The sequence below is a fragment of the Ambystoma mexicanum genome, chromosome 1q (assembly GCF_040938575.1).
Source record: "Ambystoma mexicanum isolate Mex_15411 chromosome 1q, UKY_AmexF1_1, whole genome shotgun sequence".
NCBI classification, from domain to species: domain Eukaryota; kingdom Metazoa; phylum Chordata; class Amphibia; order Caudata; family Ambystomatidae; genus Ambystoma; species Ambystoma mexicanum.
The window spans coordinates 607,464,347-607,491,196 of NC_090922.1; the positions used below are offsets into that span (position 1 = coordinate 607,464,347).

The 26,850-nt window shown below is 45.4% G+C and overlaps 1 protein-coding gene across 2 annotated transcripts in view; it reads right to left on the reverse strand.

Annotated features, from left to right (window-relative positions):
* Window positions 1-26,850, reverse strand: part of ASTN1 (astrotactin 1) — a 1,300,999-nt gene that overhangs the window by 559,828 nt on the left and 714,321 nt on the right. The window contains exons 5-6 of one of the 2 annotated variants that reach the window (XM_069641147.1): window positions 15,046-15,153; window positions 6,175-6,324 (exon numbers count right to left, since the gene is read on the reverse strand). In XM_069641147.1, coding sequence (XP_069497248.1) covers window positions 6,175-6,324; window positions 15,046-15,153 — 258 coding nt within the window. The remainder of the gene's footprint in view (window positions 1-6,174; window positions 6,325-15,045; window positions 15,154-26,850) is intronic. The other variant, XM_069641148.1, reaches the window with a different exon arrangement.

Sequence of the window (26,850 nt, forward strand, 5' to 3'; positions counted from 1 at the left end):
CATGTGCAGGGACATTTCTACAACTTGGCGAAAAGTGCAAACATTTGCATTGTTAGCATTGAAATGGGCCCCACGAATTTTAAAGAAAAATTCCCAGCACAACTGATTGATCAATTTTTGACAGAAAAGATGCAATGCATACTTAATAATACATTGCAAAGCTGTTTAATTGTGCGTTGCCCCGTACACTTTATTCACAAATTGAATAAGAAGCTGCGCCCCTAATTAAAAAAATAAATAAATAAAAGAAATGCAGGTGACCTTTCCTGGATAGAACAGCTCTGATGGGAGTTTACAGATGTCCCATTTCTCTTCAGAATAGCTCACCCAGTCTCTCCTCTTTCCCTTGATATCAGCCATGTGCAGCCTCAGATATATGCTAGAAAAGCAAAAGTGCTTCCACCCAGAAGCAACAAAACAAAAACAAAAAAACTGTATAGGTTCATCACTTTTCTCTGACTAAGGGGTATAATGCGACCTTTTGAGTTATCAAATTGCTGTGGACACTATACTTTCGATTGTGCCCTGCACCATGACTGCCACACACTACACAGGGCTGCTCACGTGTGAGAAGCCCCTTCAGTACACATTTGATTATTATCTGTGCATTGCGGTGCATGTTCTTTTGCATTTATAACACATGCCTGCAGCATGGCTACCATAAAGCCATGTCATGTGTTAATGGCTCAGGCAGGGGAGGTCTTCTTCCAGGCATACACTGTCACCGCTTTACTGTAGGACTCCAGCAGTGTGAGCAGTGCTCCAGATAAGATTTTGAAGTGGGAGTGTTCTACTCCCTATTTTTTAAAGTTGAGAGTAAAATGATTTTTTAGGGAGTAAAAATGTAAGTCCAATTCCCAAAGGGAGTATTTCACAAGAGAGTAAAAATATGTTTTAACTGGGAAACAGAAATGTTTAGTTATAATTATTTCTTTGCACTTATTTATTCATACACGTTAAGATACATGTGCATGGCTTCTGATCAAGCAGTAATAATAGCAATGTCTTCCTGTGTTACTACGTTGCACTGCTGGTCCAAACATATCCATGGAGCACAAGGTCATATGTGGCTGTTTCCCATTTTTTTGTTGGGAGTGTTTTTACTCCCTATTTTTAGGGCGTATTTCTCTATTTTTAACGAGTAAAAGTGGCCGATACACCCCTTATCTGTAGAGCTAAGTGTGAGGGTCCTTACTGTCTGTGCTATAGGACTCTAGCAGTGTAAGCTTTCCCCCACAGAACCGTCACTGCTAAGTAATATACCAGTGTGAGCTTCCAGCAGCACTGACGTGTCAGTGCTCAGAACCTCAGCCGTTTAGCTTCCACCAGAAGTGCAGTCAGTGCTATGTAACCCTCACAGGGCCTAAGTGGTCATTTAGGGTGTCACTCAGAGGAGGGGTGTCCAGCTGCACCCTGTCAAAGGTTACAGGACCCCCAGCAGTGTGATATTTTTACAGAACACTGTCAGTGTTCCAGGTCACTAGCACACTCAATGACCTCCACTACTACACTCAGTGTTAGAGTATGGTTTATAGTGACTTTTTCGAATGCCATATTTTCTAAATGCCATTTTGTCTGCATTTTGTTGGTGTTATGCTGGTTAACAGAATGAGTGCTTCCAAATGCTCTTTGTGACTGAAATTAGGCTCCAAGTAGTGTCAGATTCGCATATGCAGGACACTTGAAAGCAATGAGGGTCCTAATGCATCCGGGCGTCAGCGGGCCTTTGACCTGAAAAGGGCCTTCAGCCTGTGGAGGAGAATGGTGATGATGAGTAGGGCATCCAGAGTTTGCTGGTAGGATTATGCTGAGGCCTGCAATACTGTTCTGGTCTCTGAGCTGTCGGACTTTATTGAGCAAAGTCACAGAAAACGCTGACATCGACCAAAAAATATTCCTCCCGCAGCGCCCTATAAATAAAAGATCTAGTGGCCTATGAATCAAGGAGGGAATAACTGTGATTTCTTCATGCCCAGAGGCCCAGATACCGAAGTCAACGAAAGGAAATTTTCCAAGTCAATGGATTGCAACCCTATATGCTGTCGAGCCCAGATATGCTGAAGACAAGCCAACAATGATACCATCTCTATAAAGCATTGCATGTTCATTTTGAAAATGTCCAGTTGATCCTTGGTCTTGTTTGCTGTAGCACCTTGAACCGCCTCTTGTGCTAGATGGAATTACCAATAATGATCTCAGACCCAAATAACAGGACAGACTCAAAGAATATGGCAAAGTACTACTTTATTGTCAGCTCAAATAAAGTAGGGCAAACTGGTGAAAAATAAACTGTAGTCCACGCACTCGCACTTCAATTTTGATTACACAAAAGTTGTATACCTCAATGTACGTCAGCTATGACATTATCCTACATGGCAAACTGTAAAACCTATTGAAGGGAGGGATTGGTTAAGGGAACATATGTACCTATATGTCATACAAGTATTAGTAATTTCTCTGGATGTCCCTTATCTAAAAATGCCTTTAACCACCTCTAAATATAGATAATAGATTATAGCAGAATAACAGCACCGGGTTGGTCTGTGCAACATTGTTTTAGCATGCTGCTACATAGACCCTCTGATTGGTTGGCATTCTTTCCCAACCTTGGACTTTCAGCTCGTTAGCAGCACGTAAGCAAAATGAAAATCAGGTGCAGAGAGCAACGTCATACTACCCACTTGCCTAATTAGTCCATCATCTCTCATCGGTCAGGCCCCAAGCCAAGGCTTCTTCTTTATAGTTGACCTTGCAGCCAGTGCTCTGTTCTGGGACTTTCACAGGTGTAGCTATACCATTATCTCCATCTAGAGCTTTAATTAATAGCCCTTGTTTTCAACTTCTGAGTCACGTGTAAAGAGACCACGATTTTCTCCATTTTGACATTTTATTTACTGCTATTTGATTTAATTAGCTGGGTGTCATTATTCCTCTTGGCCTCTGGAGACTTGCTCACTCCACCTTGCATATGCTTTTCGCATCTTTGATTGTCCAATACGTGGCACTTGCAAATGTTTTCTTCTTTGCTTAATCTAAGAGAAATATGTCTATTACATATGTAATGTATCCTCTTGACTCCCTTTGTGCCTTGCAATTATTCCTTGATGTGGCATCCTGGATCCCAGGCCAATTGACTCTTCTTTGTTCCTTACACAAAGCTGTTTTCCAGCGTCTCCTGACTCTGCAGCCCTGGTCTGTCTCTGAGGTAGCTACATGGGTTTCAACATGAGTCTGGCATCCATATTTTTCTCATGGCAGCCTTAGCCACATTATGTTTTCTTCTGCAGCAAGCGTCTATGTGTCTCAGCTACCTTGTGTTTCTGTGTATGTACATTCACTTCATCTCTCCTCACTTATTTCTTTGCTGCATATGATTTCATCATCTTTGATTACATGTTCCTCTTATGACTCCAGTTACATCTTTATACTTTAAGTATTTGCATATCGTCTCAGTGTGTCTTCTTATATTTTGCTCATTATGTCACTCTGCTCTCGTCATATTTCACTTATAGCTCTTCGATGTCCAATTGTGTGTGCATACACCCTTCCACTTTTTCAGTGCTGGGGCACATTTGATGTGGTTGTCTGAGTGCATATCTTTGCTCATACAATTGATGCTGTATTTGGACAATACATGGTGTTCAGATATGGCTCTTCTGCTATTCCAATATGATGGAGGTGAGGGGGCGGGAGCTAGAGATGACGTGTCCATCTTCTCCTCTACACTTGAGTACCAGATATTAATTAGAACCACCATAGTAGAGGGCCTTGAATTACATGGATGGCATTTGTACTTGTGTTTATTGAGGTACAACATGGCTTGAGAAAACATACAAATCAGCAAACAACAGCAACCGAGGTAGTCCTGAAACAGCAGCCGTACAAAAGAGTGGCATGTAATGAGCAAGACACTTGTGCCTCATGGGGCTCATAAAGCAGGGAAATCTGGTATGTCAGAAAGACACGTCAGACAGTAGTACAACGGGCTGGGTATTGACATAGTGCAGTGCATGGTGGAGTTAGATACGGCGTAGTCTGGTGGAGGTTGCAATGAGGGAGTAGGTGGCAGGTGATCCTTCCAGGTCTAGAAGGTGAAGCTTTAGCTTGAAATGATTGGATGTCAGGGGAGTCTTTAACGTATCAAGTCAGAGAATTCCACTGGAGCTGGGCAAGGGGGCTGAAGGAGTGAAGATAAAAGGAAGCATGAGGTGGACGAGGAGCCGAGAGGTTAGGGCAAGCATGCAAGAGAGTCCCAGGAGACAGGTGATGTATTGATTTGAAGACAAGCAGTAGGAACTTGAAGAGGGACTGGTTTTTGATACAGAGCTAACTGGTGTGGAGGCAGTGTTTGATTTTGGGAGATGAGCGGTGAAGACCACCAAGGGAACAGTTGACAAAGCTGTGCACTTTGCTGTGGGGTAAGAGTTGGTAGAATGGGAGGCCCATGAGGGGACTGCCACAGTACTCTAGGGAACTAAGAAGAAGGGTCATTATAAGGCTTTTGCCAGAGTTTCACATCAAGCAGGGCAGATTTATTTGTAATATTAAGAAGGTTATTTCTGACCACAAAAGACGTTAAAGTAACAAAGGATGAGGTTGCTGTGTGGGTTAGAATGGTTTGGATGCAGGGAGGTAGGCTCTTCAGTATTGGAGGAGTTGTACATGAGACAATGAAGAGTCACTCAGGGAGGGAATTGCAGGAGTTTGCATGTCATCTGCAAAGAGGTTTTAGGAATACCCAAAGGAGGAGATCTGCTGTTGACCAGGAGGGCTGCACAGGGAATTAGAGGGTGGAAAGAAGAAGTCTGAGGACAGAGCCAAGGGGGGCACACACATGGAAGGTGGTAGAGAAGGAGGTGGCTTTGTTCTAGCAAATTGAGAATGTCTGGTGAAAGAGAGAGAGACAACCCAGTCTAGAGCGGTGTCCTGCATTCCAAGGTCAGCCCGAGTCTGGATAAGAAAGGATTGGTCCACCCTGTTCAAGGTGGCGGGGAGTTCCCCAAGGATTATGGTAATGGATAGTTTGCTATACTGTGCAGGTGTCAGATACTTGGAAATGTGGGTGAGGGCAATATTGTTAGAGTGTTGGAATTCAGATTGAAGAGGGTTGTGTGGGCCTTTATTGTCTAGTTATGAATGGGTAGACAATCTGTTAAAGACAATTTGTTGGATGAGTTTAGAGCAGGGGTCTGCAACCTGCGGCTCCCCCAATGTTTTGGACCACAACTCCCATGATCCATCACCATTGACTATTATGGCTAAGGCTAATGGGAGTTATAGCCCTAAACATCTGGAGACCAAAGTTGCAGACTTCTGGTTTAGACTAATGAGTAGAGATACTGGACAATAAATGGCAGGATTATTCACGTCAGTTGAGGAGCCAAAGAAGGTGCCAAGGGACAGAGAGAGGTAGAAGAATGCGATGAGGGAGGAGCAGGTAAGAAGGGCATGTTCCTTGACCGTCTGTGGGGCAAACAGGTTGACGGGGTGCATGAGAGGTTAACAGTCCTCAGAATGGAGGGAGGTAGGGAGGAATGGGTGGAGGCGTGAGGTGGCGGGGCTATGTGGAGGTGGGAGAAGAAACAAAAGGAAATACATGCCATACTCGTTGTTAATCTCTGCCCTTTTCTGTAACCAACCTTGGCCATCTTCTTGCTCCCCATGTCAGAGGCTCCCACTTCTGCAGCCTTGCTACACTGCCACCTGTCTTGCAATACATTAAAATGCATCTCAATTCACAGATTCCTCATCTGTACACACTCATATTATATAAAATGCATATCATATTACAGTGATATCATAACCATATTTGTCTTAGTGTACCTAGGAACAATGCTATGTGATGCCACTTCCTGTTTTGTCATGGGTGAAAGGTTGTGTGCCATCACTTCCTGTGATGTCACTTGGGGCGGGGTCAAATTACATCACTTCCTGTGATGTCATCAGTGGTCAACGGTCACGTGCTGTTACTTCCGCTACCCCAGGCATTTTGGTGAAATGGTAACCCTGCAGCCCCCTACTCCCCACTGTACCCTGTATTGCTTGTTTCATGTCTTTTTGTATGTTTTTATCAATGAATTGCATTTTCTGCAACAAAGCGCAGTTCGTCAACAGTGCCTGGTAAAAACCGAGCACCCCATTTCTCCAGCAGATGCATTGGCGCGTCCAACTTACCATCGGCAATCAGGTGTTCGGGCACGTGCAGCGTGATCTTGACGATGAGCGGGCAGCCCATGTGAGAAGCGCATGCCATGGCGATGACGCAGCTGGTGACACTGATGAGGGTCAGGGTGGTCTTGTTCACGGGACTGCGCGGTGATCCCACTGTGCACAGGGAGCAAGAAAACACCATTCAGACTTTTAAGAACTTGCAGATGACTGTAAGGCAAGCAGTAGCACAAGCACACCCACTGAGCTATCCTGGCACCAAAACATCAGACAAGTTCATGTCTGTTGTGACTCATGGAAGTCATGCAGTCCAGCAATAGGGGAAAGGAGAACATCAGTGATGGGGCATTCAGAAAATCCCTGTTAAGTGAATGTGGCATGTGTGAAGAACATTAATACAGTCATGTAGGAATGAGCGAGACTCTCTTGCAGGCAGGACTAGCCTTAGCGGCGGCAGCGCCTGGGGCAGCAAAACAAAAACTTGGCACTACATGTTTCAATAGGCACCATCAGCACCCTATTGTTTTTAAATGCGCCCACTTCCAAGAGCAGGGAACATTTAATTTCAATAGGGCTCATGTTGTGCCTTCTCACACCACTCCAGCTCGGGGGAGACCTTGTAAGACTCCCCCTAAACTGGAGTGATGGGGAGCTAATGGCGCTCCGGGCAGTTGCCTGGATGGCCCTGCCCTAAGGCTGGCCCTGCTTTCAGATTTGCAACGAAGCAGAAATGTCTGGTGCAGGGGCACTATCCCTTCAAATGTTGCGAGACGGGCTAACCTCAGAGACTGTAGGGGAGGGGCGAACTTGTGTGGGTTCTTCTAACTTCTTTACATATTCTGGTAATACTATTCTAGCACCGCTGAAACGTTACAGGCTATTAAGTCTCTCAGTGTCTGAAACAAACGCGTAGGAACTGCTGTGAGAATGAGCTGTCTCCTGTCCCCCATGCCCTGATACTAACTCCCCTGACATGCAAGTACTCACACCCCCATGACAATGTCAATAGCCTAAAAATGTATGCATGCGAATGCAGGTGCTAACAATGACACGCTTTACATTAGTAATCGCTGGGCCATTGTTAAACGTGCAGCCCTAGGCACTGTTTATTGTCTGTGCCCGGTCCTATTCTGTCATAGCTCTATAGTTCAGCCCGGTCGAGCCAACATAACTCAACATTTTGGGGGGTGGCTGAAGCCCGGTCTGCTCAATGGGCGTTGCTCCACTGCTCACTTGCATCGCATGCGGCCATTGAAGAAGAATGAGTGAGTCCACTAAGTGTGTGGCCAGTGATGGTGAGATGAGTGAGAGACCACTGAAGTGAGGCTACCCTGAAGTCTAGGACACCAGTGACGTGAACAGGAACGAGACTCCATGAAAGTGCACAAGGCTAGATATGGGGGATGAGTGAGAGTGTATTGCTGCAGCTAAGGCCAGTGGAGCGTGGGAACGGGGGAGACTGCATGCCGGTGGGCGAGTCCTGTGATGGGGCATCAGAGGGAGTTCCTTGCAATGCATTAGGTGAGTGCTGTGGAACTGTATGCACTTCTATTGCATACATTGTATATATATAGGGGCTTCATAGTGCTAAGGGGGTTTAGTGGGCAGGAGGAAGCTGCTAGTCGAGGCATCTCTCTCAGCGATTCCAGATGTGGACATCAATGCCTTCCAGAGGCAGGCATTTCAGGAGGAGGGTTTGCACTTTATTCTTGCAAGGCTGTTGCAACAGAATGGTATTCAGCGTCTTCCAGAATTGAAAAAGGGTCCTTTAGTTGGTAGAACAAAGGATCTCTGTTATACAGAATAAGGGGCTCCTCCAGTTGTCCCACGCAACACCTCACTAACAGAAACGAGGGGCTGGGGTGTAATGTAAGTGGTCTAGTAGAGTACCCTTCTGCCACTACCAGTGGCCTTGCTGCGCAAGGCAGTGTATTTAGTATTTAGTATTTATTTATTTATATTGCGCACCTAACCCCTAAAGGGGTGGCAAGGCGCAGAGGCAACACGAGGATTGCAAAGCTTGGTTACATACAGGGGAATGAAGTCCAGGGCATGGTTACAGTGCTGGACACGTCAAAAAGAAACAATGCACGCCGATGAGGCATAGGTTACAGAAATATACAATATAAGCAATACTATATACAATAAGCCGGTTGTCTCATGAAAAGGTATCTACACTGAGCAGTTGACAACCTAAATGTACATATTTACAATCATAGTGGTGGAGCATCAGTGCAGCAAGAGAGCATGAGGTTGTTATGTGTTGTGAATCTTGAGCCAATGGATGGTCTTAGTTCTGAATTGGCGGTAAGAAGAACTGTAAGAAGAAAGTGGGGGGCTGTTGATTAGTAGGACAGTGGGAGAGGCATGTGTGAAAACCTGTAATGTGGGTGGGTGCAGGTTGGAAGTATCCAGAGCCTGGGAGCCAATCCACCTTCCATGGACTGCCTCTATGAGCAAATTAGCATTTCTATGTCTACTTTTTCGTCTGCCCATGTGTCTGCAATGGACATGCATATTGTGGGACAGCCGAATCTCATAGCACAGTGCTGTTAAAAAGCCTATTTAGTGATATCCCAGCTGCCATGGCACCCATGTGTGTTATGTTATGTTATGTTGACTTATACCGTGCACCGCTACCACCCAGGGGGCCGCCTCCAGACACAATAACAGGGATATCATTTGGGGCTCACTAGTAGTACCAGCTTGTGCCCCTGGTTTCCCTTTTGGAATCTCTTGTGCTGCCCTTTCGATCCATGACCCAGCGGGCACTTGGCATATTTGGGCAGAACCTGGCCATCTGAGGCTGCACCATGCATATGATAATTACACTTGGCAAATGGGCTTAATCTGGAATAATATGGCATTGGAGAGGAATTTGAGTTGGCATTTGTTGGGTGATGGCAGCCTCTGGAGTAAGAGGCAGCATCTTGGATATGCAGACTACAAGAGAGATGTCAGGCCTTAGGTGGACTAAGATGACGATTAAGGGACATTGCAAAATGTTCCTCACATAAGATGGCAACCCTTGCAGCGCCGAGGCAGTATCTTGCATTATGCAGTGTTCAATTAAGAGGTAATATTTTTTAAATAAGATTGTGCCAATCACCACCACAGTTGTCTAACAGCACAGGGGCTTGTCCGGAGATTGGTGTATTGTGTCTCCACCAGTGGTCTCCAGAATCTGGTCTGTGAGAGAATAGAAAAAGGGCAGCAAAGGAGAGGAAAAACAGCCAAGAGGGAGAAGGTGTCAAAGCACATGGACAAATTAGCACAGCTGAGGAAGATAGTGAGGCGTAGGGATGGAGTGTGTGATAGTTTGCAATCCAGTAGAGTCAGTGTGGAATGTATAAAAATAGCGCTGATTGGAAGAGGTCAATGCGTGGCTGCGTACACATATGTGCATGGGTGTAATTTTAGGTTGAGCCAAGGATGTTTGTCCCCCAACTTTTGCAGCAGGCCATTTTGTCCCACTCATTTGGCAGGGGCCCCTTTCCTTTAGTTGCCACGTCCACCTCAACATTTTCAGCAAAGTTACTCCACTGCATATGAGGGCAGTTTGTATCACTTTCGGGGAAATACGAAAGGTTGTTGGTGAGTGGCCATGTGATGAGCTACACAATTGAACGCTCTGCCACCCACCCTCAGGAATGAACCTTCACACTTTGCTTTCTGCAAATCCCTCAAAACCAGGCTGTTCAACTAACACGCGCACCCGTTTTGCTCCGGATGTACCAAGTTCTTCTGTAACCCCAGGAACTTCGTACACCGTTATATGTCTCACCCCCCTGTAACTAAGTAACTTACATACCTCTGTTTGTGCGCTATACAAATGTAATAAAGTCAAATGAAAATGAGCTTGAGATGTGCTCCAGCGTACCCTTGACGCGCGGCAGGCTGCTTGTATATTAGGTGTTACCCTAACTTGACAAACCTGAGTGCAAGCAATCCAGGATTGCCCTGCCAGCTGTCAGAAGTGACAGGGCCTCGAGATGACTGCATGCCGGGGGAACGAGGCTGGCACATAGGGGGAGATAAATCAGGTGCCTGTGCTGTCTCTCAGAGAGCCATACTTGCATGGCCACATTCTGAGGCTGGTATGCAGAGGGAGGGAATACTGTCATAGTCCGAAAATATACAGGGAGATGCACATGTCGCATGATTGCCTCAGATAAGGCTGTGACATGCGTGTACTTCCAGTGCTTTAAATGGAAAATCAGAAGTGCAGGTACTCACTATAGCACAGTACCTGTTTACAGTTCAGAAGTGCCAGTCCTCCCCAATAAAAGCATTGGCTTACTGCTGAGAAGTACCGGTACTATGCCTTGTAAATAAAAGAAGTGCAGGTACTCAGGACCAGGAAGTACCTTCCCATTTAAAGCACTGTGTACAGCACTCCAGGCCACACTATGGCCGCCTCACATCACAGAGGGTGATAAGCAGGTTGGAGACCTTGGAAGCTGGAAGCCAACAATGTGAGAAAATGAGGGTTTGCCTGGCGCAAGATGGCAGTAGTGGGACATTTGAGACTGCACATATAACGGCAGCAAGTGGGCATTGCAGCCTGTAACCTTCATATAACTATACCCACAAAGGTGACTTTATCTGGTGTAAAAAAGCAGGTCAATGCATCTGTTAAGATGTGCCTTGCATATGATTATTCTACCTGCCACATCTGTCCTTTACTGTAACGAGAGGCTGACCTGGGCATGTGCTGGCAGTATCGGGGCATGGCAGGATGTGCCATGCCTGCAGGTGAGGCTACAACTTCCAAGATATGGCTCCTAGTAATCTAGGGTTCTACCATTGTAAGCATGATAAATAAATAAGTGTGCAAATTCACTTTTGCCACCCCTGGCATGTTGGTGAATTAGCGTCCCTGAATAAAAGGTTCACCTTCATAGATTAGTCATGTATAAGTATAACCGTTCAGTAAAAGTACAAGTATCCAACTCTTGATAACAATGAGAGCGAACAGTGACCCCGAAGGAGAGTCTTTTTTCGCAATAACAAAAACATATGGTTTGGAGGATGCCATGAGGGGAGAATGATGAACGAAGGGCCACATGCCCTGATGGACATAGCTGAAGCAATCATGTCGGCGGTTTCATGGGGAATTTTACAGTATCACGCGCGTTCTAAACAAACTGTGGTAGTTTGGGATTCTGAATAGCAAAAAATGTGTTCTGTGTTGCCAGGTATTGCCATCATATGCCTAGGTGCCACCATCATGTGCAAGACAGCGCCATGTTTTGCTGAGGATGTCCTGCCCTCTGGCAGCATCGCCCTTATATAGCCATGTTTCCTCATACAACATCTGCTTTCTGCTAACTCCGAGCGTGCCAGGAAGATACCCAGCCAGTTAAGTGCTTGCGGCAGAGCGCCACGTGGCATCTGCAGTTTGCAATTTCAAATGCAGGCACGGGCGATGCAGGCCTTTCACCCTTTCTAGGGTGGCACAATAAGTACCAATTTTCGGTGGATAAAAATAATTTTATACAAAATGTTCTATGCAAGCATTTATGCAAAGATGTTGCATAAATCACAATACCATTATTATTATTATTATCAATATTATTAATAATAATATTATCATCATCATCATCTTGGGGTACGGGCAGTAACTGGACCCAAGAAATCTGCTCCAGAGCTGCTGGGCAGGTCATGACCTCTGGAAAGCTGCAGATTCTCTGAGCATGCGGGGACTAGACAGTGCCTCGAAGTAGGTGGCTTCCCATCTAAGCTCCCACTCCTGCACTGTGCGCAGGCGCAGGCTGCTAGTCCCTATGGCTTCCCACTGATAAAGGGCATTTACCAGCTTTGCTGGGTGTCCCCATTAGAGAAGGAGAGACATGTATTATTGATCACAGGAAATGCAATGCTGCCGTATAGCTTGTAATCGCTTCTAAAAAACAAGAATAATTAAGTCAAGGGGTCTGCTTAGTTATAAGTGATACGGTAGCAATAAAAGAGGCGGCATTTCTGTTTGGCTGCCCCGCGGGTAATGGGTTTAGCGTCCCATAAAACGAAAGAGCCTGTTTGGACAAGGAAGAAGTGAGTTCCCTGTTCTCAGCCTGTAAGAAGAATGCAATGGACACTTCTTGTTTAGATCTTTGCTCTGTCCTCAGTCAAACCCTTCAAGCGGCTGGAGTGGGAAGCGATGATCAGTACTTGCCAAGAACTCTTCGCCATTTGATCAGGCACAGGGCAAGACATTGAGCAAGATGTGGACAAAGTCAGGGAGGACCTCTTGTGTTATGTTCCAATCCAGGGTTGTCCAAATCCAGGCCTCGAGGGTCGGAATCCTGACAGGTTTTCAGGATATCCACCCTTTAGATTCATGAGAAGAAATGTACATGCATTTAGAATCATCATATGCAAATTTATCTCATGGATATTAATGAGGGTTATTCTAAAAATACCACGTTTCCGGCCCTCGATTCTTGGACTTGGACTACCCTGTTCTAATCCATGCAATTCCATCAAGTGAATGCCAATGAAGCGTTGTAGCTTGGAAGAATTATCCCATCTCTCGGAGCATGGACACGTCAGATTTGTTTGGTTCTGGACTCTCTGGGTATAACGCACCCGTTGGGTTCAAAAAGAGCTCCACTAAGCCACTATTAGTTGGTGATTCTTACACAATGCATAGGACGGAGCAGCTTCCAGACCACACAGGGCCATTCCTGTGCATTCTGACCCTGGTATTGCCAGTTAAAACTCATAGAGAAACATGGACCACACCAACAGCCGCCTGTCCTTTGGGACCTTTTGGGAACAACATCATGGCCTTTGCCATTAGCAGTGTCACTGGGACCGTCCAGTGCCCCTTGAGCCAGGTGCTGCCACCATTGAAGCAAAGCGTCCTGGCACATCAGGAGGATCAAGGCATGTTCATCCCAGCCTGGGAATCCCACCTCGAACATCTCAAAGTAGTGCTCCACAGTAAAAGGCAGGCCGGGTTCTGCATTAGAGTAAGTGAGGGCCAGTTTTCTTGTGTCCCCAGTACTTGACTCGGGCGTTTGATGGGTCGGGAAAACGTTAAGCCCATGCCAACACCCGTTGAAGCCATGTCAGCCAAAATTGTGTTAATGACCCAGATTCGTTTGCAGCCTTCGGTGGCAATACGTTCTTTTTACTGGGGCCTGTCTGCGATGGAGGCAAAGGGCAGTAGCTCCAACAGGACTGTTCCAAACAGAGGCCAATGCAGGCCCAGTGGAGTTCCGAGCGCTAGAACAGCTTTGCGGTCAATGAACGGACTATTAAAGCCCCAGAGAAGACTTTCTGTGTGCAGCTGGTCAGGTCAGGGGATGTGGGAAGAACATACCCACTGTGCACCGCTCCTGTAAGTTCCCAATGGAGGGGAGGTGGTCGGTTGTGGAAGGAGAATATACTGCCCTACCTATACAACAATTCCATTGATCAAGGTACATCATCTCAGTGGCACTTATTGGGAATTGCTAAGCTGGATCATCAGCCTTCAGTTGTACTCGATTACACCGATCGCGGAACTGGCACCACATGTACATTGCCTATGGAGAACAAGAGGTGCCGACGGCGGTACGCCAATGCCCAGCCTGAATGAACTCTCTGTTCTTTTTCATGGGTGATTGTGTCTATCTGCTGACTCTGTTGGGTAGTGTCATGCTGTGGGTTAGGGGTGGTTTCAAGTGTGTCACAGTGGAACATTTGTGTGTACAGGTGCCATTACATGTACTGTAGTGCTGTGGCCTTGTCACTGTAAGATATAGGTTTGGGGGGTATGATCCGATCCATGTATATCCGAAATCTGAAGGGTTGTTGTCCTCCTACATCTGTCTCACTCCGCCTCCATCTTAATGACACAATCCCCTGCTGGCGGAGGAGCATATGATGGGCAAAAGACTATGAACCAAGACTTTATTTGGTACAGGCACTATCTCGACCCAAACAATCTGCTCCAAAGCTGCTGCACATGTCCTGACCGCTGGTAAAATGCTGATCTTTTGTGTGTGCACTAGCCAGTAGCATCTCACTAGGTGATTGCCCACCTTGACTCCACCCAGTTAACCCAAAGTATCCCAAAGCATACCGACAAAACACCACTTTCTCTGACTGCTGGGGCACATTGGACTGCCACATGAGTGAGCACTCTCTTGGACTTTAGCATTTCTTAAGGGGGCTGGGCCTGTTTTTGGGTACACTGCCCCAAGGACACCTCAACCTAAGGGCGATGGGGGTTTGGTTATGATTTGTGTGTGGTGGTGTATGGTGCACGTCTGAATGCGTGCAACACCACGTTCCTAGAAAAAACATTAAATAGAAAATAAAATACAAAATAAAAAGATACAACCTTACATTTGGAGTGAAAAGGAACTAACTTGAGGCATTTCGACAACAGAATTCGTTTATGTAAATATGGCCCTCTAGTTTATGTACTGTAGGAGGTTAGGTATTTTTTTTCTTCTGTTTTTTTTCTGTTAGAATACATATGTTTGGCAAGTTTTACTGGCAGGCCACTTGCTTTATACTCATGTGTCTGAAATCGATTGTCTGCAGGTGCCTGCGACTTCGGCCACTTGCAGAGTCTTCCGCGAAAGCCCTCGTTATATGACAGGGTTAATTCATTCTTATTCCATCATGATCATACCTTTCCAGTAACCTCTACCTATCTGTTCCCAACTGTTCCCCCAGCTGATGGACAACACTGTTCCAGTAGCATCAATGTGACAGGCCATATCTTGCAGGCAACGCGCTCATACCACAGTCCATATCCCATCGCTAACTCCATCTGCCAGACATACCTGAGCAGGGACCCCCTTCTGACAGGCTATACCATCCAATAACCCCACCTGAAAGGATACCCGTTGTTAATAATAGCTATCTTACAAGACATACCTCTGTTGCGACGGCGGCTCCTAGAAGGGTCTGTGTAGAAGGTCAGCTGTGGTTCATTGTCTGCCTCGGTCCCCGAATCCCCGTCTGGGTTCAGAAATGCAGAGCCAGCTGGGAATACAAAGATGGATGGGGGGTATGAAACCGGGGCAGCCAGCAGCTTCAGGGTTAAATGAAATGACAGACAGCAAGCTTAGCGGAAGGACCTAGTGGGTTATATTTAGAGATCTGCTGCTTCTGAGGGGATCCAAGAAGTGTCACTCAAAAATAGCCAGGCTAAGCAGGAAGAGCTCAGGAGTAATAGTCAGTTAACTGCTAACTCAAGAAGAGGTCCTGCAGGCTTCTAAGCGATGGTCAGGGACTGCACAAGATCCCTCGGAGTACAGCTCAAATACCAGAAGGTCCATCACATCGCCTCTGGAGTATTGATCATATACCCGGAGGCTCAGGAGGTGGTCCTAATAAGTATTACGGATAGTCCTGCCATCTCAGCTGAAGATTGCAGGAAGTAGTCCTCAAACATGAAGGTTAAGTGGAAGGGTCAAGTGAGTAATACACTGAAGAATACAGGCTCTGCAGGCGCTCTGTGAGTGCACTGCCTCTGAAGGTAGGCGGAAGGCTCAAGTGAACAGTACACAGGCACATGCAAGCTTTGCAGGCACTTCTGGTGTATACTGGCCCTGAACGTAGGCGGAGGACAGAGGGCTCAAGTGAGCAATACACAGGAAAATGCAGGCTGTGCAGGCGCTCCATGAGTGTACAGGCTCTTAAGGTAGGTGGAAGGTTCAAGTGAGCAATACACAGGCACATGCAGGCCCTGCAGGCACTTCTGGAGTGTACTGGCCCTGAAGATTAAGCGGAGGGCTCATGTGAGCAATACACAGGCACATGCAGGCTCTGCAGGCGTTTCTTGAGTGTACTAGCCCTGAAGGTAGGTGAAAGGCTCAAGTGAGAAATACACAGACACATGCAGGCTCTTCAGGCGCTTCTGGTGTGTACTGGCCCTGAAGGTAAGGCAGAAGGCTCAATTGAGCAATACACAGACACATGCAGGCTCGGCAGGAGCTTCTGGTGTGTACTGGCTCTGTGTGTAGGTGGAAAGCTCAAGTGAGCAATACACAAAGACATGCAGGCTCTGCAGGAGCCTCTGGTGTGTACTGGCCCTGAATGTTTGGCAGAGGGCTCAAGTGAGCAATACACAGGCACATGCATGCTCTGCAGGGGCTTCTTGAGTGTACTGGGCCTGTAGGTTAGGTGGATGGCTCAAGCCAGCAAAACACATACACTTGCAGGCTCTGCAGGGGCTTCTTGAGTGTAGTGGCCCTGAAGAATAGGCGGACGGCTCAAGTGAGCAATACACAGACACATGCCGGCTCTGCAGGAGCTTCTGAAGTATACTGGACCTAAAGTTTAGGCGGAGGGCTCAAGCTAGTAATACACAGGCATATGCAGGCTCTGCAGGCACTTTTGCAGTGTACTGGCCCTGAGGGATAGGCAGAGGGCTCAAGCGAGCATTACACAGACACATGCAGGCTCTGCAAAAGAGTTTTCAGTGCACGGGCCCTGAAGGTTAGGCGACAGGCTGAAGCGAGCAATTCACAGACACATGCAGGCCCTGCAGGCGCCTTTGCAGTGTACTGGCCCTGAGGGATAGGCTGAGGGCTCAAGTGAGTAATACAAAGACACATGCAGGCACTTCTGGAGTGTACTGGCCCTGAGCAATTCACAGACAGATGCAGGCTCTGCAGGCAGTTCTTGAGTGTACTGGCCCTGAATGTTAGGTGGAAGGCTCCAGTGCGCATGACACCGACACATGCAGGCTCTGCAGGCGCTTTTTGAGTGGAGTGTACTGGCCCTGAATGTTATGTGGAGGGCTCAAGCGAGCAATATACAGATACACAAAGACTCTGCAGAAAGGTGCTTGAGTGTACTGGCCCTTCGCATGTCATCCATGTCTCCATTCTAAATAAGTAAGATGCTCCCATTCTGGATCCCAGCACATTCGTTGCCCCGTTAAAAAGCTACAAAACAGTCATGGCCCTATGCCAAAACCCATAGTACTCCATATGACCCACACACTCACTGGCCCGTGTGTATTCCATTCCTCTGGAAAACAGGTTTTCTTGAACAAATGTAACCAATGTTTTCTTTTCAGGTTTCAAAATGTGCCATTCGTGGAGGAAAGTGTCTCTTTAGTGGGCCCTTTACCATTATGCTCTGTACTCCCTCGTTCCCGCTTAACCCACCGCCTGTCCAATGCAAACATGTAATTTATGAAAGGATGGCTAATGCCCATGTGTATGGTACATCTATGTATGCGTCTTTGCTGTCATACGTCTCTCTTCCGTGCCCCCACACCCTCCTCCTCCAACACCAGGCCTTTCACCACCCACCCACTCGTTATAATTCTATCAAGGCACCCAGAAATGAGACTGACTTTGCTACCTGTTTGTATGGTTATTTCACTTCTGGTTGAAGTACCAACACCTTTTTTTTTGTTGTTTTAATGAGCGGGTGCATTGTTTATAGTCATAATCTTTACAGGAGATAAGTTGTCTCTTTTAAGAATGGCTTCTACGATCAGTCGTTTTTTAAATGTCTTTGTTCATCATTTTTACTTAATAGGTTATCCAACATTATAACAGCAATTAGCCCACAGGAAGTTTCATACATTGCAGAATGTGCATAACAGCCATCTCAGGTGGCAACCATCTTAACCGTATGAATAGAAAATTAATCCTTCAGTTCTTAGTTAGTTAGGGTGGCCTCTTGCGAAGAAAAGAGGTAGACCAGGAAGGAAGAGATGCAGTGCTAGTAACAGTCTGCTTGTTGAGCAAGGTGGATGCATCGCCCGCATCGCATCTCCCCCAATAGGCCTCAAGAGCTCTGTGAAGGTATTAAGAAGAAATGCTGGAGCCTGTGAGAGTGCCTGACTCTATCATGACAACGTACACAGGGCTCTTGGTTGGTTAAGGGCGGCAAGGCAGGCCGGGTCTGTGTGATTGAGATGAAGGGCTTCCAGCAAACAGTATAGCCATGCAGATGAAGGGGGGCCTGGGTGGAAGCACCGCTGCAAATGGCATAATATCTCTTCCCCCTCATTCTATAGAAATGGTCCCCAGGAAGCACAAGTGTCCCGGATCTCATTCCTCTTTAAAGACCTATGGTGAGTCTCCCATGCTGTCCTGTAGGAGCTAGTCACTTATCAGTTGCAGAGGCTGGAAGGAATCAGGAAGCTTCAAATGACAGGTGCCACGACTAATACTGGGTGTTCATACACATGAAGAGCACCGCGACATTAAAGGGGAAAAGATGCAGGACAAACCACCCGGTGAATTCTTCTATCATATGTGGAATGCATTAGTTTCCTTCACCTGAAGCACTAGGCGAGGAGGGTGAACCAATTCTGCACGGTTGCGGTCTGTTGCACAGGATGATCAGGATTACCTCAAGGCAGCAGTGGAAGAACGCTGAAAAGCCAATGACTCCTAAGCTTCCGACACCCCTGATCCGCGGGTCTCCTGTGTCCTAGAAGGTTGACTGCACATTGGCCGACTGGGTGGGTTTTTAGTTAGATGCAATAAAAGAATCCCTTTCAGAGGATCGAGTCAGTGCTTAAAAGACATTATTCTGCAGAAAGTTACTACATACTAGGAGTATATGTGGAGTTCATACTTGCAATTATCAGAGTAGTTTCTTGCTTGGGGCCTTCCCCTTCTCCAGTTTCCTGTCTCGATAAAGAGTCTGCCGTGCCATTCTGGCCATCGTAGTTGGCTTGAAGTGAATGCCCGAGCACAGGCTAAACATTGTCAATTCTGATAATCTGTGTGAACAGTTACTGGACGCCTTGTCTCCTGCTGATAGTGTCTCCATTCATCCAATGCGGCCGGGATTTTTTGTTCCCAACAACTTTTTGGGAAAAAAGGTAATTGGATGAAGCTGATCAGTGGCCGGATGTCATTGCCACAATAGAGCACCAATTGATGAGTTGGAGGGAGCTTGTTCCATGAAATACGGTCGAAGGAGATCTAGGTGTACTTACACTGGTCCGGCCTAGAATATCTCTTTTATGAAAGCAAAATCCTTCTCTGCTTCATTGGTCTAGACATAGGTTACACCTTTTGTAAATAATTGAGTGATTGTAGCGACTGCCTTAGAGAAATAGCACATGAATCTTCTGTAGAAATCTGCAAACCCTAGGAAACGCTGCACTTTCCTAACACTTTGTGGACAGGGTCATTCCATCGTCGTTTTCACTTTTTGAATATCCGTTCATAGACCTGTTGTTGGAGAGGCCACAAATCCCAAGAATTCCAATATTCCTGTGCGAAACTGGCTTTTTTCTAGGTTGGCATACAGTGGTCATTCCCTCAGCTACTGAAGCACTGCATATGCGTGGGTTCGATGATCCATGGTCCTGATATCTAAGACAATCTTCAATAAATTCTACAACAACATCCATATACTCCCCTAAAACATAATTGATGACACAATGTAAGGTCGAAGGAGCATTAAAAAAGCCAAAGGGCATTACTTGGTACTGAAACACCTAAACTTCTTGTAAAATGCTGCTTCCAATTGTCTTCTATTCTAACTTGAACCAAATGATATGCTGTCCACAGATTCAACTTGATAAATATGGTTGCTACTTGAATGCAGTCCAGCATGACTGAAATCAATTAAATACCAAATAGTAATCATTTGTATTGTGATTTTTTCAATGCCCTGTAGTCTACACATGCTCTTAATTCATAATTCTGCTTGGACACAAAGAGACGAGAAGCTGTGTGGGACAGGGAGGTCCTAAGGAAACCGCTAGCTACGTTCCTATTCAACTATTTTCAAAGATATTGATTTTCCTTCTTAGTTAAGGAATAAATGTGACTTGAAGGAATCGGTGCCCTCACATTCAATTTGATTTTACAGTCATAATCAAACACATCTCCGTGGCCTTGATAACACTGAGGAAGTTCACCCAAAATTGCAACTATAATATGAATTCCTTCAGCTAAGCACGCTCTCATAGAGCCTTGTCCCTTCTCAAACATTTTCTCAGGTTCTCTTAAGTAGTCATCTACATATAAATGGAGATTTGAATCTGACATATCTAGTCTCCCAGCATCCCTGAAATCAGGTTCAATTGGGGAGGATCTACCAGCTCAAAACTAATCAGTTCTCTATGTGAATTTTAGCAACATCACCTCAACAATGGTGTCCTGGAGGTCATTGACCCTGAAGATGATAAGGTTCCACCAACTACTCTCACCTGTTCTACACCAACTACTTTCACCTGTTCTACAACTTCCTTCCGCTCAATTGGATACCCCATCAATCTTGCAAAATGAGAATCAAAGAAATTGTCAATGGCCCCAGAATGCATGACTACCTCCTCTGTGGGAGTTTAAGGTTCCATCCAGTGCTGCATCACTAAGTTATTAACTGGTATTTCTTTTTTTATCATATCTTTGTACTTTTATGGTATTTATGCCGAAAGAAAGATGACATGATGGCATGTGTTACAGGGTGCCTCTTGCTGTTTCCTGCTTGTGAAAGTGCATTACATATTCTGGGTCAACATGGTCAATCCATCTCAAAGTGCCCCTCCTTCCCAGAATTTAAACATAATGGGCTTGATTCACAGAGCATCTTCCAATCGGATTGTACCATTATAAAATGCTTCTGTGAATCAGGCCCAACGTGTTTTCCTTCTTTTTTCCCTTCTTTTTGGAAGTGAGATGTGGTCTTAGTGTGGACTTGACCGAAAGCCTATGATTTCTTAAACTCCCCAGACATAACCTCTACTTTCCATCTCTCCCTTTTTCCGGGAATCAGGATTCTATTTCCCTTGAACTCCTGCAAGACCCTTTTCTTTTCGGACTTCTGCAATCCACACTCTGTCATGAATATATTAATCGTATCTGCAGCCCCATGAAGTCTCAGAGCGAATGCTAAAGCTATGGGCAATTGGTAAACAATACAACTCTACAATCCAGATCATTGGCTATTCTGTTCCTAGATTCTTTACCACCTCGCACTGCATTCCCTAAACTGCACCACCCCCTCATTTAAAACCTGCTGAGAAGATTCCACATTTGAGGGAAAGGCTAAAGAGGTATGTCTGGCTTGAAAATAGCTAAACATTGTGTTCCAAACCTCTCCCTTTTGATTTAAGTCTCCTGTCTTGCAGCTGCTACCTCCCTCTCCAAATCCTGGTGCATTGTCCCCAAGGAAGCTAAGGAGAAATACTGCACCTCTATAGCAGCTTGGTCTGCTTCTTTGCAGTCAGATGTCACAGCCGATGGGCAGAAAGGGCTACAGTAGTGGCAGCCCAGAGAGTTTTGTGGATGCACCTGTCGAATCCAGATGTCAGCAGAATGAATGTTCAGCTCCAAATTCCCTTTTTGGTCCTCAGCTAGATTAATTTCAAGAGAAGGTCTTTAATGACAGAAACCTTTCTTTCATGGAGACACTGCTCTTCAAATTCCCAGTTTCCTTCTGTTCTTTGTGCACCAATCTGGGGGACCTGGGGAGTTGCTGTGAGCTCAAAAGCGCCTACTCTTTATGATGCACAATCTCTGAGGCTGACAATCAGGGGTGTTTCAATAAATCTGCTTGCTCCCTCAGAGCATGAAAGTCAGATAGTGCTAACTTGAGGGGGGTGGGGGGATTACCTACCGAGTGTAGTTTCCAACCTCACCACTTTGTCAGCGAAACCAAAAAAAAAAAGAAGTTGAGGTCGTAATTCACTTGCTGCCGAAAGTCTGCCATGATATCTGGAGACTTTGTAATGTATTGGAGCCTAATCGCAGACATTCTCCTGAGCTGTCACCTGGGGTTGGGTCACAAGGCAGTTTGGATGGGAACAACTTTGGGTAGCCGAAGGCTCCATGTTGCATGTCTGAAACTTCTGGCAAACCTGATGTCACAAGTTGTGGCCCATGTCTCCACTCAAGTTTTTGATCCTGAGGGAGTGACAAAGAGGCAGGAGTTTTCATCGCTGGATTGCGTGCTTGTTATACCTTTGTATGGATGCCCTTCTGCTTCTCCAGATGGCTGGGCAGGGAATGGAACCAGAGATTCAAGCGTTGACCCTTTCAGGGCAGCAATGGAGAGAAGTGAAGCCAAGGTCAAACACGTCCCGGTGAAATCGGTCTCAGAGTCAAAGTAGAAGAGATACGCCTACTGAAGTAATGTTCTCTCAATGCCGTTTGCTTCAACTTTTCCAGCACCTGAAGGAATCCTATTTCCAAGCAGACTTGACTTTACCCCTCTGTTTAGTCTCCAGGAGGGTCTAGGTGAAAGAAAGGCATGGGGTGACCCCAGTAGCAGCCTAAGAGTGAACGAGACGCTGGCTTTTGTTCAACCTAATGCAATTTATGCTAGTAGAGGTTTCTCCGTGCCTATGGTGTCATCATCCTGCTAATCAGCAGGCGGTTAGCAAGTGAGCAGCTGACTGCAGGTGGTGCTAGGTATGTCAATACAAGCACGCAGTTGCACATGCTTTAAAAAGAAGATACCCCTTTTGTTGGTGGAAAAGGAATAGGTTTTCCATACGGCTGAGTGTTAAAGGTCCTAAGTGTCGCAGTGAATTCTTTGGGAGTCGATCTTGCTTAGGCATCCCAGTAATTGAAAGCTCAACCAAAACAGAATTTCATGACAAAGCTAAGATCCAATCCAATGCTGTCCTTCTGACCTCCTCTGAATTTGCTGCTGGAATCATCAGAGATTGACTGATCATATTGCTGAACCAAAGATTAACTGTGTGCAAACTTTCAAGCTACTAGGAGGTTAACGAAATTTAGCAATTGTAAACATACCTGCTTGCTTATCTATGGAAGGAAGAGAAACCCTTTTGAACAAAACCTGTCATTGGCACTGAAGACAATTGGGCAAAAGCACTATACTCTCTTCGGATTTTAGGTTTAACCAGAGAGTGCAGGTTAACAAATGAGCAAAAGACTGCAATGTAATTGTGTTGTGCTGAGGATGATCTAATGTAATTGAGTACCTTACAAAATATGACCCATTTCTCTTGCAGGTCCTCTCTGTAAGATTAGAATTGATCTGCCGAATTATCCGAGACAACCAAGTTGTACAAGGGAACTGGTGAGGGTCTAAATCGGTCTGTCAGATCAGCTCTAGAAATGGAAAGTCTGCTTCTGCTAAAGTAAGTCCTGAGTTGGCTCTACCTAAAGTTCTATCTAGAGTTTTCCTTAATAAAAAAGGCACCAATTCAAGCTTCTGTAAAAAAAAATCTCAAATCGGCTGACCTTGTTTGAAAATAACAGTCTATCTGGAGACTGGAGCACAACAAGCAGACTTCAATGGCCAAGAACAAATCGTTTGTTTCACCCTCCTGCGATATCAAACCTAGGATTAACTTGCCTATGGCCAGCAGCCCCTCAAAAGTAAACAAAGTGTTTAAGTGACTAGAAAATGCTGTGCCTACTAGGACCCATAATTGAAAAGAGCAGCTTTGGGGTCTGAGGACAGGGAGTCTATCCTGGAATGTGGCTGGTATTACCCAGATGATGGGGATCACTATTTTGTGGCTTTTCACCTTAGCTTTGAGATTTTGTTCCTTCAAGAAACATGACTGGGCGAAACTTGCGACTTAGGTTGTTATCTAAATTTACTGAAAAAGCATGGTTCAATCTCAAGGGAAGGAACTCTGTTGGTCTACAAATGTCACGTCAGGTGGAAATGTGCAAAAATGCATTTGTTTTCCTTGTCATAGTCTGGGAAATTAAACTTTTGAATGAAGTTTTTTTTATCAGTCATTCACTTCTATGCCAATTGTACATTAGCAAGAGAACTAGATGAGTTGTTGGCTGTGTTAGCAAATTAGTGAACCCAACTTGTATTGGAAATGGACAATTGGGAGCTTGCAATTTGTGGTGACCCAAATGCTAAATTGGGCGATTGGAGTGGCATGATGGCTCTTCCTCAGGATAAGTTGCTGGTGTTTGGGATACCTATCCTAAGTCATTCTTTTAATCTGATGTATGTGAAGGGAAACATTGTAAATAATTTTTGTGAGAGCGAAGAGCTGTTGTCTGCACAAAATGTTTATTCTTCTGACAGTTGTTGTTTCCCAATGTGCAGTCCCAGGCTGAGCCAATTCTCTAATCAACGGCATTTTGTTATCCATGGAGCACTGAGCTAGATATAATGATTTTAAAATTCACAAGTCTGTAGAGAGTGATCATACCACCCTTTCGGTTTTTAGAGTGGACAATTGTGAATGTCTTTTAGATAAATCGCTGACATTTTTGTTCGGGTTTACCACAAAAGTCAGAGTTAGATGAGGCCCTAAATTGCAGGAAACATTTTCTGAATGGCAATCTCTAAAGAAAAAACAAACAAGAGCTAGTGTCTCCTCTATTAGACATTCAACCCGCATGGCCTAGCACTGGTGTGTCTCCTGGTGCAGTAATTATAATTATAATTCTTGTGGATGATCAGGTAATCTCTTCAATCTATTAGGAATCACTTTAAGAAGTGATTTAAGAACCTGCCAAACCTTTCAGCCATGCCTGGTTCTATAAAGATTTTGCAGGTCAGAATCCACTAGCTCGGGATCCATTAGGAATATTAGAGCCCCTATGCAAGGCCTCGGTTATAGTGAAGAAAAGGTTATTTGCCTCAAGATGGGACACAATGGAAAAAGCAGCAAAAGAAAGCCACTTTAAATCCTTCTGGCTTAATGGCGCACAAGGTCTAGGCACTGTTAGAGTTTGTGTAGATGCTAGGATAGCTGCGGATGAGAGGGTATCTTATATTAAGGGAATGTTCACTGATGATCCTACCCAACAAATAGTGCTTAGCCACCTTACAGGTTCTTCTACCTATAATAAGACCTCCAAATATTCTGCAACCAAACATGTTACTCTACTTCTCACATGAACAATTTGAGATTTCTTTTAACAAATGAGTGAGTGGGAAAGCCCCTGATCCGAATGGGTGTTCTTCCTGAACATCTTAAATGGACCTTCAATGTTTAAGCAAGTTATCGGAAGCCTGTGTTTTTCCTGATTCATGGCGCACAAGCATTATTGTACCCCTGTATAAAAAAGATCCTAACAATATTCCCTTATAATACAGAACAATTTGCTTGATTAACATTGACTGGAAAATGTACAGCGAATTGATTGTTAGGGCCATAAAGGAGTGGCTTGACGAACATTTCACATTAAACCTAATACAAGATGGCTTTAGGCCAGGTTTATCCACTGTCAACCAGATCTTCCACATGTATCACATTGTTTATAGGTTTTCCACCACAAATACTTTCCTTAGCTTTGACCTGGATGACAGGGCCAGACTCTGGTCTGAACTAGCTCAGGAGGTTGTGGAAAAATCATTATTAAACATTGTTAGAGGTATGAATAATAACACTTTATCACAAGTCCAGTTTGGCCACTCAGGGAAGCTTTCTGGGACTTTCAGGATGTCCAGAGGTGTTCAACAGGGTTACTTACTTGCACCCATCCTTTTATCCCTCTGTGTGAATGATTTGGTGCACAGTATTTTGGTTGCTGCAGATGATGTCCTTCATATAGGACTCGTAGAAAGGGTGGGGCCCGAGCGGTCAAGGCCCACCCAAAATCTGTAAATGCCCACTCAGCAGAGCTGTGTACGTATTTACAGACGTTAATGTCACTGCGTTGGGGAAACTACATTAGCTTCGGGCCCCACTTGTTAGACAAACCTGGCTACGCCTCCATATAGGAGAAGAAAGGGTTCCCTTACTTCTACATGCTGGCAATTACATTTTATTGGCCAGAACTCAAATTGCAGTACAGGTCCACGAGGCGGCAGTTGGCAGGTGCTGCAGTCTAAAAAAAAAATTTCAAATAAACAAAAGTAAATCAAAAATCGTGATTTTTGGAAAACATAGTTTACACACTAGAGCAAGGACCGTTTTTTAAAGATGAGATTTTATTTATTTGTATTTTCTGGACATGTGTATAGCGCCTATACACCGGTGTATCCATTAGCATATGTCAATGAATACTCCTACTTGGGTGTGAACTTCTCAGACACCACCAGCTGGAAACCTCACATATTATGTGCCATTGAAAAGGCTTTGCCCATTGAAAAAGCAATCAGAAAAGGGCCAAGAGGCGGGGCAACATCATCTCACCACTAGTGGAGCGAATCTTCAAAGCAAAAACAAGAAGCTCTCGTGACCCACGGTGCCGAATTTTGGCTCAATAAGTATGCAAATAGCTTAGGAGCGAGCGAAAGACCTTTCTAGAAACGTCTCTTGCATCTTCCAAAGAGCTTTCTAAATGGTGCCCCAAGTCACCGTTTGGCATATAATTCAATTGAAGCGAGAGCCCCAGATTACCCGTCTGGATATTCAGTTAAGACTGCTTTTGTCAATAAAGGGCCTCTTCACGGGTTGGGCGGTAGCTTTTAAATGTGGCGGTAACCCTATTACTGCCGCATTTAAGGGTCTGACCAATCCAGAGTATGGCCACATTTACCCCCAGATCAAGAAATGCGCCGGCGGAAGGGTTATTTTCGGTACTATTAGCGCCACCAGCCCCATTGGGTCCAATGGCCCCAATGGGGAATGGGCAATAACCGTTACCATGCAATCCGTGATCTGGCGCTAATAGCGGTAACGTTATTTGCCCTGGCGGTATCCTGGCAGTACCACCAGGCTACCACCTAAACCGTGGTTAGGCCCAAAGTCTGTTTAGTTGACAGAGTATGGAAAGGACACTCGTCGCTTTCCGTTCCCTTCATACATCTTAGATCTCATCCAGGGGATTACCGCTCCTTTGGTTGGTTGCCCCA